Source organism: Triplophysa rosa, linkage group LG23, assembly GCF_024868665.1.
Source record: "Triplophysa rosa linkage group LG23, Trosa_1v2, whole genome shotgun sequence".
NCBI lineage: Eukaryota > Metazoa > Chordata > Actinopteri > Cypriniformes > Nemacheilidae > Triplophysa > Triplophysa rosa.
This window is the reverse complement of record NC_079912.1, coordinates 2,854,054-2,870,619: the sequence shown is the minus strand read 5'-3', so window position 1 is coordinate 2,870,619 and position 16,566 is coordinate 2,854,054. Positions and strand designations below refer to the sequence as shown.

At 43.2% G+C, this 16,566-nt stretch overlaps 1 protein-coding gene across 1 annotated transcript in view; it reads left to right on the top strand.

The window, feature by feature from the left end:
• Window positions 1-16,566, top strand: part of cdh19 (cadherin 19, type 2) — a 187,679-nt gene that overhangs the window by 66,493 nt on the left and 104,620 nt on the right. Inside the window, exon 5 of the mRNA XM_057323413.1 lies at window positions 16,203-16,322. Coding sequence (XP_057179396.1) covers window positions 16,203-16,322 — 120 coding nt within the window. The remainder of the gene's footprint in view (window positions 1-16,202; window positions 16,323-16,566) is intronic.

Sequence of the window (16,566 nt, the reverse complement as noted above, 5' to 3'; positions counted from 1 at the left end):
GCGATGCAAGGTGTAGCCGGCTCACACACCTGGTCAGACGCGTCTCTGGGCTCATGCTCCAGGATGAACTCAGGCTCAGTCGCAAGGTTGCATGCTGGCTTCGTCATCGCGGTGGGCTTGGGCTCTCCGTTGGCGGTGAGGTCTGGTGAGGTCTCCGTGCTGGAGGATGGTGGGTGGATGGTGTCTGGTTCGGAGCGGGGTCCAGGGGTGTAAGAAAGCACTTGGAGGTCAGACGGGACCAGCTTGAAGGCCTCTGGAAGGCCGGATGGGACCGGCTTGAAGGCCTCTGGAAGGCCGGACGGGACCAGTTGTAGTGGCACCCACGCTGTTTCCTACAGCGGAGAGGCTTAGCCGGTTGGGCAGCGGGTTATGCGAACCCTGGATTACCGCAGGCATCAACATTGGTGGAGAACTTCGGGTTGATGGTGAGGTGAGCTGGGTCCCCCAGCGCGTGGTTCAATGGAATCAGATGAGGCTCGATCCTATCCGGGATGGTCTCGCTCGCACATAGGCGAGAGCCCATTATCCACCGGATAAGATCAATAAACTCCCTTACGGGTCTGTCCCTGAACTCAGGCACCAGACACCGAAGGGAGTCCTCATCCAACCCCATAATAAAACACGTGTTGAGAGACTGGTCATCCATACTCACCTCACGGCTCGAAGTCCTCCACATATCTCTCCGGCCATCCTGGCTGAGATGGTATCTCAGATTGTCCTCTGGAGAATTATTGAGCTGCATGTAATCCATGTTAGTCTGGAACTCTGAGGTGTGGTCAAATTTGTTGGGTCCAGTATTCTGTCACACTTCGTGTCAAAAACAGGAGAGCACACCTCAAAGTTCCAGTAGACAGACTTTAATAACGAGGTATAAATAGTGTCCAGGGAATGATCATCAGGTGCAGGTGCAACAAACGAGGTGGAGGTAAGGGATCGTGGCAAAATATAGTCCAAGGGTAAAAACGGAGAAAACTAAACAGGGAAACAGACATAAATGTGACATATTTAGACTAACATCAAATCAAATAAATTAATTTCACTTTGACAAAAACAATAATGTTAAGAAACTAAATAAATTCATCAATTATTTTACCATTTATTCACAAAATACAAAACAACTCAAACAAATCTTACTGTGGCAGTACGAGGGGCGGGGGGCACCTAAGGAGTACGATAATCAGTATACCAGTACGTTTTCCCTCTCACATTAATTATCCCTTTCCGACTACGCCACCCTGGGAGTTTCACCCAAGGAACTAAAGAAACACCCCGAAAGGCAAACACAGGTCCAAGTCACCATGAGAGTCAGAGACACCAGGTCAATATACAAAAATAAACTTTATTAACAATTAAAAAGCATTTTTAAAACAACCCGTAGTCTTGAAGGCCTCCATTTTACATAGCAGGGAACTGGGCTTACCAATAGGGGCAGTTTTAATCAAAACAAGTCACTCCAATATGGACAATCACAGCAATCGTAATGCACACCCAAATATGTGTACAAATTGGTATTAATAAAGAGCACAACACATAGTGTAGGAAGGACGCACCACCACCACAGCAAGACCACTCGTCTGCCCCCAGTGCCCAGTTCCTGAAAAAACAAGAAAACACAGCAAAAGATGGACCTGACCACTTAACGACCACTCTTAAACCATAAACAAAAGAAAATAATTAATCTAATATAAAATGCAGCCTGGGGCAGATCCACGACACAGGGGGAGCGTTAGAAAGCTGGGTTCGTTCCTTGTCTCAAGGGCCGAGAGACTCAGCACTATTTCCCCCAGGACAGCATAAAGCAAACAAATCAAAAGAAATATAAACCATATACCTGAAACATTACCAGTGTTGCAGCCAAACAATAATGAAAGTAAATAACTCAGATTCTACACAAACACAATATGACCAAAATATAAAAAAACATAACCAAAACAAACTTAACGAAACCAAAGGGGCTAGGGCCCACTCAAAAAAAGGAAAAAGAAAATATCCCTTTAATAATTAAGACGAGTTGGTCGCCTATAGCAAGTTCAACAAGTGACAACAAGATCGGGGTGACACACTAAAAGTCGTCACACAGGAACAGACACTCTGGAAACAGAACAGCAACGCCCCGGTGAGAGCATGAAGCAGCAAGGTTAACGCACAGACGTGAAGCTCGCAACACCCCCACTATCAACAACAACGCCGTCCGAGCCGCTACAGCGGGGTTCTACTCAACGTGCAGCAGTTTATTTGGTAATGTCATCGGCGGCACACGGAACAACGTCTACCATGTCCACATGCGGTTCCCCAGATAATAATGCAGAAGTGAGCCACCAAGGGCAATAGTCCAACCTGCTGCAGCCCTTTATGGCCAAAACACATATCTCTTAGCCACTAAAAACACAAGAGATAACTATTGAGAAGAAAAAGCGTGTCTTCACCATGGGGTGTCAACTCTCCACTACGAAACAACCAGCAACGGCGCTCCAATGACGTAAGCGGCCACAGAAAATTACGTACGCTACCCAGCTAGTGTCCACTATTTATATACTCTCCGAGGCGCAGCCAATAGGCCAAACCTATAATTACCACTGGGGCATCATTCTGCCACATTACTGTCAAACTCAAAAAGCATGTGCTTCTTAGGTTTTATGGCGGGTTGCAAACCATTTTCTAGAACTTACTATATTTCCCTATATTCTTTATATTATTTAAGGAAAATTCCATACATTCTATTTGATCAAGTTCTTCTTTCAGATCTCCTTTCTATATCATATGTAGGACATACCAACAAAACATGTTCTACTGTCTCATATATTAAACACCTATCACACAAACCTGTATTATGTTTTCCTAAAATATACAATGTATGATTAAGATTTGAGTGCCCTGTCCTTAAATGTGGGTAAATGATCTCATCCCTTATGTTATGGACGACTTTACTTTTCTTTATACTTCTTTGAATCTTATAATATTTTCTCCCTGTTTTACCATTGTCCCAATCTAATTGCCATTTTCTGTTGCACTCATTTAATATTAAATGTTTTCCCTCTGATCTGCTGAGTGTTAAATTTATACTCGGTTCGTTCAGTTTTAAGGATTCCTTAGCCATTTTGTCTACTTCCTCATTCCCTTGTATCCCCAAATGCGCTGGTACCCACAAAAATTTAATTAATATACAAATCTGCTTTAAACTGTACATTATAATAATTATTTCTGTTAAAATATCACTTCTATTTGTTTGCTCTGACTGTAAACTCGTGAGAACTGCCATTGAGTCAGAACTAGTGCTGTCAATCGATTAAAAAAATTAATCGGATTAATCACACATTTTTTCTGTGATTAATCACGATTAATCTCACATAACTATTATATTTTAAAATATACTTTTACATTTTAATAATTTCACATTTAATCTTCAAATTGATGTAGAAACAACATATTTCTTTAACAGCATCATTTTATGAAAGCTAGCATTTTGATATTAGTACTGTAACTGATGTCTCTATTAAATTGATTATTTTAACATGAATTATAGCCATTCAACAGTATAATTGAGAGCTCATGTAGGAAACATACAGGAATTGAAGGACACTTTACAGTCTTTATTAATGCTAAATTATAAATTAAATGCAGAAGAATTCTCATTAAAGCTACAAAATCACATTGATTTCTTATTTTATTTTGTTCTTTGATTAACGTTAGTGACAGGAGTCACAGCAGCACGTTTAAGAACGTGGCCCCTTTAAGAGCTGTCTCAGTTCGCAGATCTGACCGTCACCGCACTCCCATTTTCACAACACTTTGCATTCATTTAAGATTTTATTTTACACTTTGAAGTCTGTGCTTAAGAAAATGCTAGACAAAACGGGCTTTCTGACATAATCTTGTGTGGTTTTATCCATTCAAGCACGAAAGAGAACTTAACACGGATGCGCTGTCTGACAGAGATTCACCGACGCAGCCCTTAGCAGATGACTGTTTACACCAGACTGGACCTCGCGTTGCGTTTTGCCGCGTCCCACAGTTTAGAAGCGGTCTATCTTCATTGAACGCGTCAAAGCAACTGTTTAAAATAGCGCTTAAGTGGTTTAAAAACCTGTACACGAATAAGAGCGTGATTACATAATGTAACGCTAGACAAAGGATGTCAAAACAAACGGATGCTGCGTTAATTGCGATAAATATTTTCTCACGCGTTAATTTGAAAAAATTAATCGCATGCGTTAACGCGTTAACGTTGACAGCCCTAGTCAGAACATATTATTACTTTATCCGGTCTAACTGCACAATCCAGTTCAAGGCCATTAATATCGCCATCATCTCTGCTGTGTACACAGATGTACTGTTTTATATTGTCTGTTAAACCTGTACACCTTTAACCTTTTTATTTATTATTCTCAAGTTAGGTAAAGTAAGTCGAATCTGATCTAAACCATAAACATTTAAATAATACTTACAATTAGGACAAAAGACTCCTCCGTGGTATGTTCTCACTTTAATTTTTATCAAACACACAAGTGGTAGACACAATTCTTAGCAAGTATTATAATTATATTTATTAAATAAAATATCTTGTAAATAAAAGCAAAATTAACTCAATAACATTTGTATATAAGTTTCGAGCAAAGGTGTAATCAGCTGGGTTTCACGCATCGAGAGACACTGGTCAAACAGTATCTGGTAAGCATCTTGCTCTTCCCTTTTTTATAGCCAAGCAGTCTATGGTTGTAGTTAGCTTCTCCTCTGATGTCATCAGTTGGAACTTTGCCAAGGCTTCCACAGTCTTTTTAAGTCGTCTTCAATACGATCTGCATCTCCTTTTTGCTCTTTGCGTGGCTCGTCTCCGCTGCGCTCTTCTTTTTTTAGTCTGCAATATATACTTCATTTGCTACACTACATTTTACAATGAAACATTTCTAAACGAATACATAATTGTTTTAACTACTTTCGTTTACTTAATAAAGCATACATACAGGTTAACAACCATCCATAACAACTTTCATCAACTTCGGGTAAGTACACACATATTAATAATTAGTAACTTAATAACATTGTTACATTCCAAGCGTAAAACAAATATCATAATATATCTTAACCCCTATTATTAAAGGTAATGCATGTGTAAAAACAAGCAGAAATCAATATTTTTGTAAATGCCAAATAAACATAAAAGCATAGTATTACATCAGAGTAATTGCATATTTTCTGCATTTATTAACAGTACCATCGGTTTTTCTTCCACGTTTTCTAACTTCAGATTCTGGAAAATAAAATGCTGCTCCTGTCCTTCCAATTTCTTGGTTCATTGAACCATCTGTATATATGAATAAATTAATAATACATATTATTAATATATTCTGTAAAATATGTTTAAATACATTGCTTGCTTGCTTATTTCCTTGAGTTCCTCGTGGAACAAAGGGCCTCGGCAACAGTCCTCCATCGCACTCGATTTTGGGCAACCTTTTTCAGTTCACCCCACGATCAGGTTGCAGGTTGTGATCTTAGTGCGACCTACCCTTCTGTTCCCCTGGGGGTTTAAATACATACCCCATCCCCTATTTCCTTAATTCTTTCTTGTAATTTTAAATCAACATTGGGTTGAGTAAATAACCAGGGTGGTATTGGAAAAAAATACAACTACTGGAGCAAACGATTTTGTGTCCATTTTAGTTTTGTTTACCAGTTAATTTATCTTCCATGCAAATCCTTCCCTATGTGTATTTATTGTTTCCCAACTATCAGCAAGTACTCCTCTAGCCAGGTGGTCATTATTGTGGCCCTGCAGGTTAATCCAGTATGCTGACGATAATTTCTCTCTTCTTATGAATAGTGGCATTTCTGATGTTTCTACTTGCAGTGCTGCATTTGGTGTAGTTTTAACAGCTCCTAAAATTATCCGTAGTGCTTTAGCTTGTAAGATATCCAACTTCTATAGTACTTCATAGTTGCAGATGTAGATTCATATACAACACATCCGTAATCTAAGACTGACCGCACAAGACCAATATAAATATTCTTTAGTGACTGTTTATCTGCACCCCAGTCTTGTCCTGATACTTCTCTCATTAAGTTTAATACCCTGCTACATTTCTTCATGATATAATTTCTATGATGTTTCCATGTTAAATTATCATCAAACCACATCCCCAAATTTAGATACTTTTATACCGTATAATTTAAGTTGCTTGGTTTCTTTACGCTTCTGTCGAGAATTGTTCATGGAAAGAGAACCCAATTGCACGCAGCAGTTCACGAAAAACTTAAAACTTTATTAATACAAACAAACAAAAGCCCACGATGGGGGTAAAACAAGAATTGCACAACACGAAACAAAAGACTTCCCTCAAGGGGGCAAAAAACAAGAAAACATGATCAAAACTAAAACAGGACTTACAGGACTAGGCAAAATAAGGCATCAAGACAAGGTAATCCAACAAGACAAGGTAAGAATCTCCAAGAACACGGTACAAAGCTAACGCATGGCAGGGTAACAAGCAAAATGAAACGGCACAGGACAGCAAACACAAGGGCATTAAATAGGGGAACTAACAGGGGAAGATAAGCTAAATGAGGAAACGAGGGGGCGGGGTCAAGAGACGAGACCAGAGAGAGTGCATGGCACGCCAAAACAAACAATGCCAGGTCTCTCTCCACACTATACACGTGGGTCTGTCATGATCCCACCACAAGACTAAGAAAAACATGACCAAAAGATGCAGAATCATGACAGCTTCTTCTTTGAGAATATTTGATAGCATGTTTTGCATATTGAAAACTTAAAGCCCCATTCATATGACAATTTTACAACTATCTCTATTGCTTCTTGAACTTTATCCATAACTAATGGTATATTCCTCCCTCTTTTCCATATCAATCCATCATCCGCATATAGAGCTGTGTTGATTCCTAAAGGAATCCTCTCAAATACGTCATTAATCATGATATTGAACAACATAGGACTTATCACACTTCCCTGGGGTGTTCCATTCTCAACACTCACAGTCTGAGACAATTCATTACCAACTCTGACTTGAATTGTCCTCCCCATTAAAAAACTTAAGACCCAGTTATACATTCTTCCATATATTCCCATTTTGCCAAATTTTAGTAATGAACCTGCTTTCCACATCATGTCATATGCTTTTTCAATGTCAAAATAAACTGCCACTAATCCCTCTTTCATTACTAAAGCTTTACTAAATCCGTTTCCAGTCTTATTAATGCATCCATGGTGTTGATCCAAGATGTTGCGTCCCTTCTACCCATATTTTATTAAACAAGTCAAGAACTGCTTTAAGTAATACATCATCTGTAAATTTAATCATAGTATAACATATTCTGTCTTTCCCTGGAGCTGTTTGAGGAACTCGATATAGTCCCTTTTTCAGTTCCCATATCTAATGCTCCTTCCCACTCTTGTTTTTTATTATAAATATACTGATGTTGCATTAAAAGTTCTTGTCTTTTCCTTATAAGGTTTTCATTAAGATTTTCTACCCTATGAGCCTTTTGAAAGGTTGTAACCAGCATTTCTGCCTTGTCTTTTCCTGTTATGGCTATTGGCCCTCTCCCTGATAAAACTGCCATGTTTCTGGTTTTATAAACCCTGTTCATTTTCTTTAACATACCCCGTACCTCACTCAGTTCTGTTTCTTTACCTATAGTGGATCAATAACTTTGCCAGTATTTATTTTTTGTTTGTTTAATTGTTCTCCTAGCCTGTGCTCTTTTCATCTGATATTCTTGTATGGCTTCCAGTGTCAATGTTCTTTTTAATATTCTAAAAGCTTTATTTCTGTTCTTAACGGCATTTGAACGCTCTTCATTCCACCATGGAACAACTTTCTCCCTTCCCTTTCCTTTTTTTTATAGGGATAGATTCCTCTGCTGCTTTGATTAATATTGAAATTAATTTTTCACTACATTCATAAATTTTACCCTCCATCTTAAAACTTTGTAGTTCTAACTCACAACTATTATTGTATTTCTTCGAGTCTGCTTTCTCAAATTTCCATCTAGGTTGCTTTTCTACCACACTCCTACGAATTTCTATGCCTATTGAACAAGATATTGGAAAATGGTCACTCCATATAGCTGACTGATCTAGAATTTCCCATTGACATTTTGGGCCCTATCGTACACCCGGCGCAATGTGGCGCAAGTGTTTTTGCTAGTTTCAGCCCAACACAGTTCTAATTTTCCCGTCCTGTGCCACATTGTTTAAATAGCAAATGCATTTGCGCACATTTGTGTGCCCGTGGGCGTGCTGGTCTAAAAAAGAGGTGTGTTCAGGCGCATTGTTGGCGCATTGCTATTTTGAGGAACTGAAAATAGACTGCGCCATAGACCAACTCAAACCTGGTCTAATGTCTAAAGTCAATGGCGCATGTATTTTTTTAGTTATTTAAAGAGCGCGTTAGTAATGTGCGTCTATAGGTGGGTGCACAGCGCGTACACTCTGCTTATTACACAGAGGGACACGCAGCAGCATACAATAATGCCAAATATTACAAATAAATGGATTACAACGTAAAAGATTATTATTGTGGACATAAAGATAAAAATCTGGCTTGTCCTGTAGATGGTCTGCATGCTTTAACCTCTCGCATAGTCAGACGCGTTTCCTTTCTGGAGAAGTGTCTGCTCTTCCGAATTCCGCCGTGTTAATAGCAAATCCCCCATGGCGTGAGCGCAACTGGCTAATGAAGGGAATGGGAAATGAGACTCTGGTTGGTATATTATTTTGTAGAATAGATATTTGCAGTGTACCTTTGTCTCATTCCAAACCCAAACATGAAAGATCTAGAAGATGGTATTAGCACAATGCATGCTAAAATGCACATTTGCAGATGAAGGATGTCAATTCCCTTTTTATCCTTTACTATTTGTTTGGAAAACGTCTCCGGTTACTGTCGTAACCTCGATTCCCTGAGAGGAGGGAACGAGACATTGCGTGAAACGCTAGGGTGACGCTAGGGGGCCCTTCTCCAACCTTTACTGAATCCTTATTGAATAACGCCAGTGAAAATAAAATGTAACTGGCCAATGCCGGTCAAGACGGCGCTTAGGGGCGTGCGCCACCCCTATATAACTCGCCGTCTGGACCGCATTCCTCAGAATCTTACGACTGAAACATTGCAGCGCGACGATCTGAGCACGCGAGCACGGCGGTTTACGCAATGTCTCGTTCCCTTCTCTCAGGGAACCGAGGTTACGACAGTAACCGGAGACGTTCCCTTTCGAGAGAGGTCTCTCTACATTACGTGAAATGCTAGGGGAACCGAATAAAATCATGCTGTGAGAGCAGCAAAGAGTGAAAACTTACGCTCCCCCGCATGATCAGGATAAAAGAGGAGAAAAACCTCCCCCTTCAGCCACAGGGCGTAGCCTCGAGCATGAGTATCAAGCCCATTGGATCCCGCGCAAGCGGGAGCCAATCCGATCGGTCCTAAGTTTTGGCAAAAATTTGCATACCACTAACTTTTTAGTGTGAACTGAGCTGTGATGCCGCGCTAGGTTAAGAGCGGCAGGACATACAGCAAAGAAATGATGTTAAGGGCGATAGATAGCAGAGCACGGAATAGCTTGGCGCCTGCTAATAAGAACTGCCGGAGTCAGGTTGCCCCGCCGTCGAAAAAGGACACCTAGTAGCTCGACGAGTGGAATTGAACGGGGCGAAAACAAATACTGTCATTCCGCATCACCGTCTCAAGTCGCAATACATACTGATCCAAACTATGCAGAAAGCGTCGTCTACCGGCTCATAGGCGTAGACGCTACACCTCCCCCACCGCCTATACGACCTAGCTGAGCGCAGCATAGCTAAGCCGTTTAGTCACTACAGGAAGCTGTGGGTGTTGCCGAAACAGACAGCACTTATGCCATTAGAGAGGACACATCCAGCCTGTAAAATCTGGCGAAGCTATTCTGCGAAGAGCGTGTGTGTGTGTGTGCGTACTTGTCTGTGTACGTACGTGTGTGTGTGTGTGTGTGTGTGTTGTGTGTGTGTGCGTGCGCATCCGTGTGTGTGTGTGTGTGTCTCTATGTCTATGTGTGTTAGTACGTGTGCATATTGTGTGTGTGGAGTGTTTTGTATGTGGGTATGTCTGTCTTCTGTGTTTTCAACCTTTTCTTGTCTTTGCAGGTACAACTTTAATTATTTTGCTTATAGTCAATATGTCTCATGTACAGCTTCTTTGTAACAATGAAAATTGTAAAAGCGCTATATAAATAAAGTTGAGTTGAGTTGAGTAGTAGAGTGAGCCCTAAGATCGATCGGGCAGTCCAAGCCCTGACTGGCGTATGCCAGCGCTATCGCGTCTGTTATCCAATGAGACGTCCCTTAGCTGGTCCACCGTAGCAAACGAACAGCTGGTCAGACTGTCTGAACGCGGCAGACCGCTCAATGTAAATCCTCAAACCTCGCACCGGGCACAGCGCGCGCTAATCGTAATCCTGCGAGACTGGCGGCTCCGGGGAGAAAGCAGACAGGGATATAACTTGCGCTCTAAACGGTGTTGAGAGCGACTTAGGCACATAACCCACTTTAGGTTTGAGCGTGACGCTACAGTCGTTAGGTCCGAACCGCATGCAGGCATCATCGATAGACAGCGCGTGTATGTCCCCTACATGCTTAGCAGACACAAGCGCAAGCAGTAGGACGGTTCTTAGGGAGAGTTCCCGCAGTCCCGATGATTGCAGGGGCTCGAACGGAGGAAGTGAAAGCGCCTTTAAAACCAAGGCTAGGTCCCAGGGCGGCACCGTAGGAGGGCGAGGGGGGTTTAGTCGTCTCGCGCCCTGTAAAAATATCACCACCCAAGTATGCTTGCCTACCGAGCGACCATCAATCGGAGGGTGAAAAGTGGCAATGGCAGCGACATAAACTTTCAGCGTAGACTGCGAGCTGCCGGCGTCCAAGTGCTGCTGCAGAAAGGCTAGAATGTCAGATAAGGGGCATAGCTCCGGATCGAGCCCGTTTTCCCCGCACCATTTTACAAAAAAAGCCTATTTAAAACAGTAAAGGCGCCTCGTAGAGGGAGCTCGCGACTCTGTGATAGTATCCATGGCACGACTTTCTAAACTCCCCAGGAGCCTGCATACATGGGCATTGAGCATCTCTTGTGAGTGGGCTAAAACTAGCCAATCGTCCAAATAATTCAGAATGCGCATACCGCTCGCTCTCAGAGGGGATAAAGCCGCATCCACTTTCTTTGTAAAAGTGCGCAGAGCTAACGCCAGCCCGAAGGGGAGCACCATGAATTGGTACGCGGTGCCCTCGAATGCAAACCTCAGAAAGCGCCTGTGGCGAGGGGCTATTTGAACATGAAAGTATGCATCTTTTAGATCCACTGAAATAAACCAGTCCCCGGGCCGAGTCTGCGCAAGCATCTGTTTTATCGTCAACATTCTGAAAGCGCGTTTGTACAGCGCACGATTGATGGGTCTCGGGTCTAGAATCGGCCGGAAGCCCCCATCTCTCTTTGGAACGACAAAATAGTGGCTGTAGAAGCCGCTCTGTCTCTCGCTTGAGGGGACTACCTCTATCGCTTGCTTCGCAAGGAGGCTGTCGATCTCCTGTCTCAACAGCGGTATATTCCGCGGGGAGAATATGGACGGGACAGCGCCATTGACGCGGGGCGGCCTGCACCGAAACTGGAGCGAGTAGCCGTTCTCTACTATATTCAGCACCCAGGGCGAGATACCCGGGATGGACTGCCATGCTTCCTTGCAAACATGCAAGGGACGCAACGTCTCGTTCTGCACTCTCTGGGATATCCCGCGCAAGGGGGAAACCGCCCTCGGCGGGCTCAGCGGCGGTGTACGACCGCCGTCGGCGGGCTCCGCCGAGAGAGCTCTGACTCGCGGTAACCAGAGTATGAGATGGGACATAAGGCGGGATTGGTGCATCGCCATAAAACCGGGGGTGCGACCAGCTTGGCACTGGCACAGGATGAGACAACAGCAGCTCGCGGCACGGAGGCGGCGAGCTTGCTGCGTTCATCAGAGGAGGAAGATGCTCTGATTGTGAAAATGTGTGCATTTTTATTACATTTGACACAACAACATCCATAACATAATTGTTCTCTGTGTCGCCCGCAACCGCTAGGGGGACAGACGAGAACCTCGGGCTCTTCGCGGGAGGTCCTGACTCCTATGAGACTATGAATACCTGACTCATAGCGCGCGAGCGCTTCTGGTCCTCCGTGAAACGCTGGATGACGGCATCCACGGCATCCCCGAATAGACCAGAGGGAGACAATGGAGCGTTCAGGAGGGCTCTCTTGTCCGCCTCCTTGAGATCCATGAGCGTCAGCCACAGGTGACGGTGGAGCGCAACCATGAAGCCCATGGTGCGGCCGATGGCTTGGGATGTGCGCTTAGTGGCCATGAGCGCGAAATCCGTGGCCGCGCGCAGGTCCTTAACGCCGTCCGGGTTAGGTTCTTCCCCGTCCAGAGAATGCAGCAGCTGAGCCTGGAAAACCTGGAGGACTGCCATGGTGTGTAGAGCAGAGGCAGCCTCCCCAGAAGCGGCATACGCATTCTCTGCTATGTGGGTGGTCATCCGGCACGGTTTAGACAGCAGCACCACCTCGGATCGCAACGATGACGAAGACGGACCCAGGTGCACCACAATCGCCTGCTTGACGGCGGGAATGCACGCATAGCCGCGGGCTTCTGCCCCATTCACCAGGGAGAAAATGGCCGATCCTGAGGCGTGGGTGCGCGCCGACTGGGGCGCAGACCACGCTTTCACAACCTCCTCATGGACATCTGGGAAAAAAGGCGCGCGTTTCTTCTGGGTGGCGGCCCGGCTGAAGAAACCACGTGTCCAGCTTACTCCTCGCTGGCTCGTCGGGGGAGTTCCACTCGAGGCCAAGGTCTTGTATGGCCCTGGTGAGAACACGGACGAGCTCTTCGTGAAGCGCGGGAGGGGCATCCCACTCCGCCCGCTCCTTCTCCGACGTCGCTAGCTCCTCTGACCCCGACAGATTCCTGTCCGAAGCCGCCAGCGACATGAGCTCGTCTTCATCTCCCAAAGGGTCAAACGGATCATCTCCGTAGCTTCATGAGCGGGACGGAGGCTCTCATCTGCGAAGAGCACTGGAGACCCGGGGGGCCGAGAGCGATGACGGCGGTCCAGCTCTTTATCTCCCCGGGGGGACGCTGCCTAACAAAATCTCTGAGGGCGGTGACTCTCTGAGCCTTAAGCACCCGCACCGAAAGGTCTTCGCAGTGCGGGCAGTTAGACTCAGAGAGAGCCCCCTCTGCATGGGCCAGACCCAGGCAGAGCACGCAGTGTGAGTGCGTGTCCTGCGGGTCGATGGGCCCTGAACATAAATTGCATATCGGAATACCGTAACACACGAGCAGAAGGATCCGATGAAGACCTCTTCTCTGAAGCGTATCCTCAACAGCATGCAAAAGGTGAGTGAAGGAGAAAGATTCTGAGGAATGCGGTCCAGACGGCGAGTTATATAGGGGTGGCGCATGCCCCTAAGCGCCGTCTTGACCGGCATTGGCCAGTTACATTTCATTTTCATTGGCGTTATTCAATAAGGATTCAGTAAAGGTTGGAGAAGGGGATTCCCCCTAGCGTTACACGCAATGTAGAGAGACCTCTCTTGAAAGGGAACCCAGTTTTTGGACTTCAGTATTTCTAAAATCCTGCCTGGTTATGCTAGCAGCCAGCTAGCTAATTCAAATGGCTATTACATAAACAAAGTTTAGAAATTCATTTCAACAAAACAAATTATCAAAAACTGCCTATTGCCATTTTAGTGATGGTTTAACAGTTACCATATTTGTTGCCTTTTTCAAGTACCACCTTTAATAAAATTAGTTGTTCCAAGTACCACCTAATGACCGCCATAGAAAATCACAGGAATAAACACTCAAATTAATAGTACAGCTGTGATTCTTTACTTGCCTCATGATTACAAACAGGGCTCTGTAAATGACTCTTCTTGTGGATTTATTAACTTTGTGGGGACTTGCAGAAAGACTACAAATCTATATTAAAGAGAAACATTTAACCAAGAACATTAAACACAAAAGATAAGTATAAATGCATCCATAAAGATGCAGAGAACAGCTGTATATAACACACAAATATCTAGGTTTAAGTAAGTCTGTCTTGTTTACTTTCTATTACTCACACTTTACTGCAGCAGCTCGTCAAAGCGGTGCGTCGTAACTAAATCTCAACACGCGTTTCATTGCTTTAACCTCGCGTAGATGCAGACGCGTGTTGTATTAGCGCTTTACAGCATTAACAATAACAGCTTTCAACAGCGGATCAATGCAAAAACATAAGAAGCTTAATTTGCACGCAGCTCGTCGGTGTGATGGGTCGTTCATTAACGATTCGATTATTTAACATGACTCGGGAGTAACGAGTGTCTCAGAGAGTGATTCGTTCATTTTGTGTTGACCGCGCATGTGCAACAGTGTACCAGAAACAGTAATAAGTTCGTCTCTCGAGTCATCGGGTCCGAGCCCTTTCGTTCTTTTATACCGGAAAGAGAAATTATTAGTTCGTCTCTGGAGTCATCGGGTCCGAGTCCTTTCGTTCTTTTGTCAAATGGTAGCTTCGCAGGCAAACCTGCAGCCTGTACCGCAGTCTTCGAGTCCGAGTTTTTAACGTTACGTGACGGCTTCCCATATCATCAGTCAAATGCATGTTGTACGTGTTATATGTTGTATTATAGGAAGAAATATTAAAATGATCAAAAGATATGTGCAATAAACCTCTTCTCTAACCCGTTCTGTTCTTTTTTTTGTCAGTATATTAATAAATGTTTCTTGTGGATTCCCTTGTGTGTTTTTAATTGATCTTAATAAATAACTATTTTGCATAAGAACTCTGCTGGCAAAATATAAACATAAGCAGCACTAGTAAAGTCAGTGTTTATGTCTAATGCATATATTACACAAGTGATCTCTTATGAAATGATTACAAATTTAAATGATTTCATTAGCCTATTATACATATACTTATTTTTGTATGTAATTCATTATACACGCATCTGTCATATCACGAGACAAACGAACGAACGACTCAAACCAGAAGACTCGGGGGATGAACTAATAATTTCTGTTTCCGGCACAGTCTGCATAGACTGGCCTATGGGGTTGTCACGTGACAAAAGAACGAACGACTCGGACTAGGTAGGTGAATTAATAATTTGTGTTTTCTGTAAATGCAGCCTATATGGGCAAAATAACGAATGACTCGGGCATGAAGTCTCTAGAGTTGAGCTATAATCGTTTTTGTTTCTTGTACAGATTTCAGAGCTTATATGGCTGTCAGGAAATAATGAAATTACTGTTTCTCATAACTTGTCCCTAACTACAATAAGTTATTTCGTTTTATATATCTGATCAAAACTAGCATAAATAAACGTTATGGGGTAATTTGGCTATTAACATGCAACATTAATTTAACTCTGCTCAGATGAACGAAATGACTCGAAAAAAGATTTGTTCATTTAGCTGAATGAGATTCAAACATCCGAATCGCAAAAATGAACTTTCCATCTGCTCCCGCTCTGTGTCATGCGCCTCAGTTACATCAACCAATGATGAATAAACAATAATAGAGGGTATGCACGTGTCGTCACTTTCCCACGTGAACACTCCGGAACGCGCCTGCTTGAGTGGTAAAACACTGGGCAAAATGAATGGTTACAATATCATTAAACGCAATTCTGCGCAACATTTCAGTGTCTAAGAACACCTGATTCCTTTGTAATTCATAAGGTAGTCGTAAGGATCAGAGTCGAGTCCAGCTGCTTGTAGTTTCTGCAAATAATTGCGTGTTTTAGTCCCGGTTTTTTGTTCCTCCTATTGAATGCAGCCATTTTGCCTAGTTTTACCACTCAAGGGAACGTGTCCCGGCGTGTTCACGTGGGAAAGTGACGACACGTGCATACCCTCTATTCATACAACTACATAAAAATTGCACATAGGCTATGAGATGTATTCCGTATTTATCAATCATGTATAACATTTGAAATTGTATTTAAAACACAAAATGAATATATAGAGTTTTTAATTTCCTGTCGTGTCATGTACCACAGTCTGAGAACCACTACTATAGCATATTAACAAGTAAACAGAGGCCCACTTATCTTAATGTGGACACGGGAGTGACAAATTGAAAATATGTGATTGTACATGGGTTGATATGTTCACTTCTCTCTTCTGCACAGGGACCACAGTTATCCAGGTGACGGCAACAGATGCAGATGACCCCATGTTTGGGAACAACGCTAAACTCATTTACTCCATTCTACAGGGCGAGCCCTACTTCTCAGTGGAGCCCAAAACAGGTGTAAATCGGTTCAATTCTGTTATATGGCAACAGGCATTATTCCATAATGATCATTTCAAATAGTTGCATTGTTTATTGTTTTACATCCCAGATCAATCACCAATAAAATTCATCTCAACAAAGATGTACAAACGTAACGCAGCTAGCGACAGGAGCATCCAGTACACAGAAACAGCAACAACAGTACACAGAGACCATAACACAATAGAAAACAGTACACAGATGATTTAAATAAGGCCCTA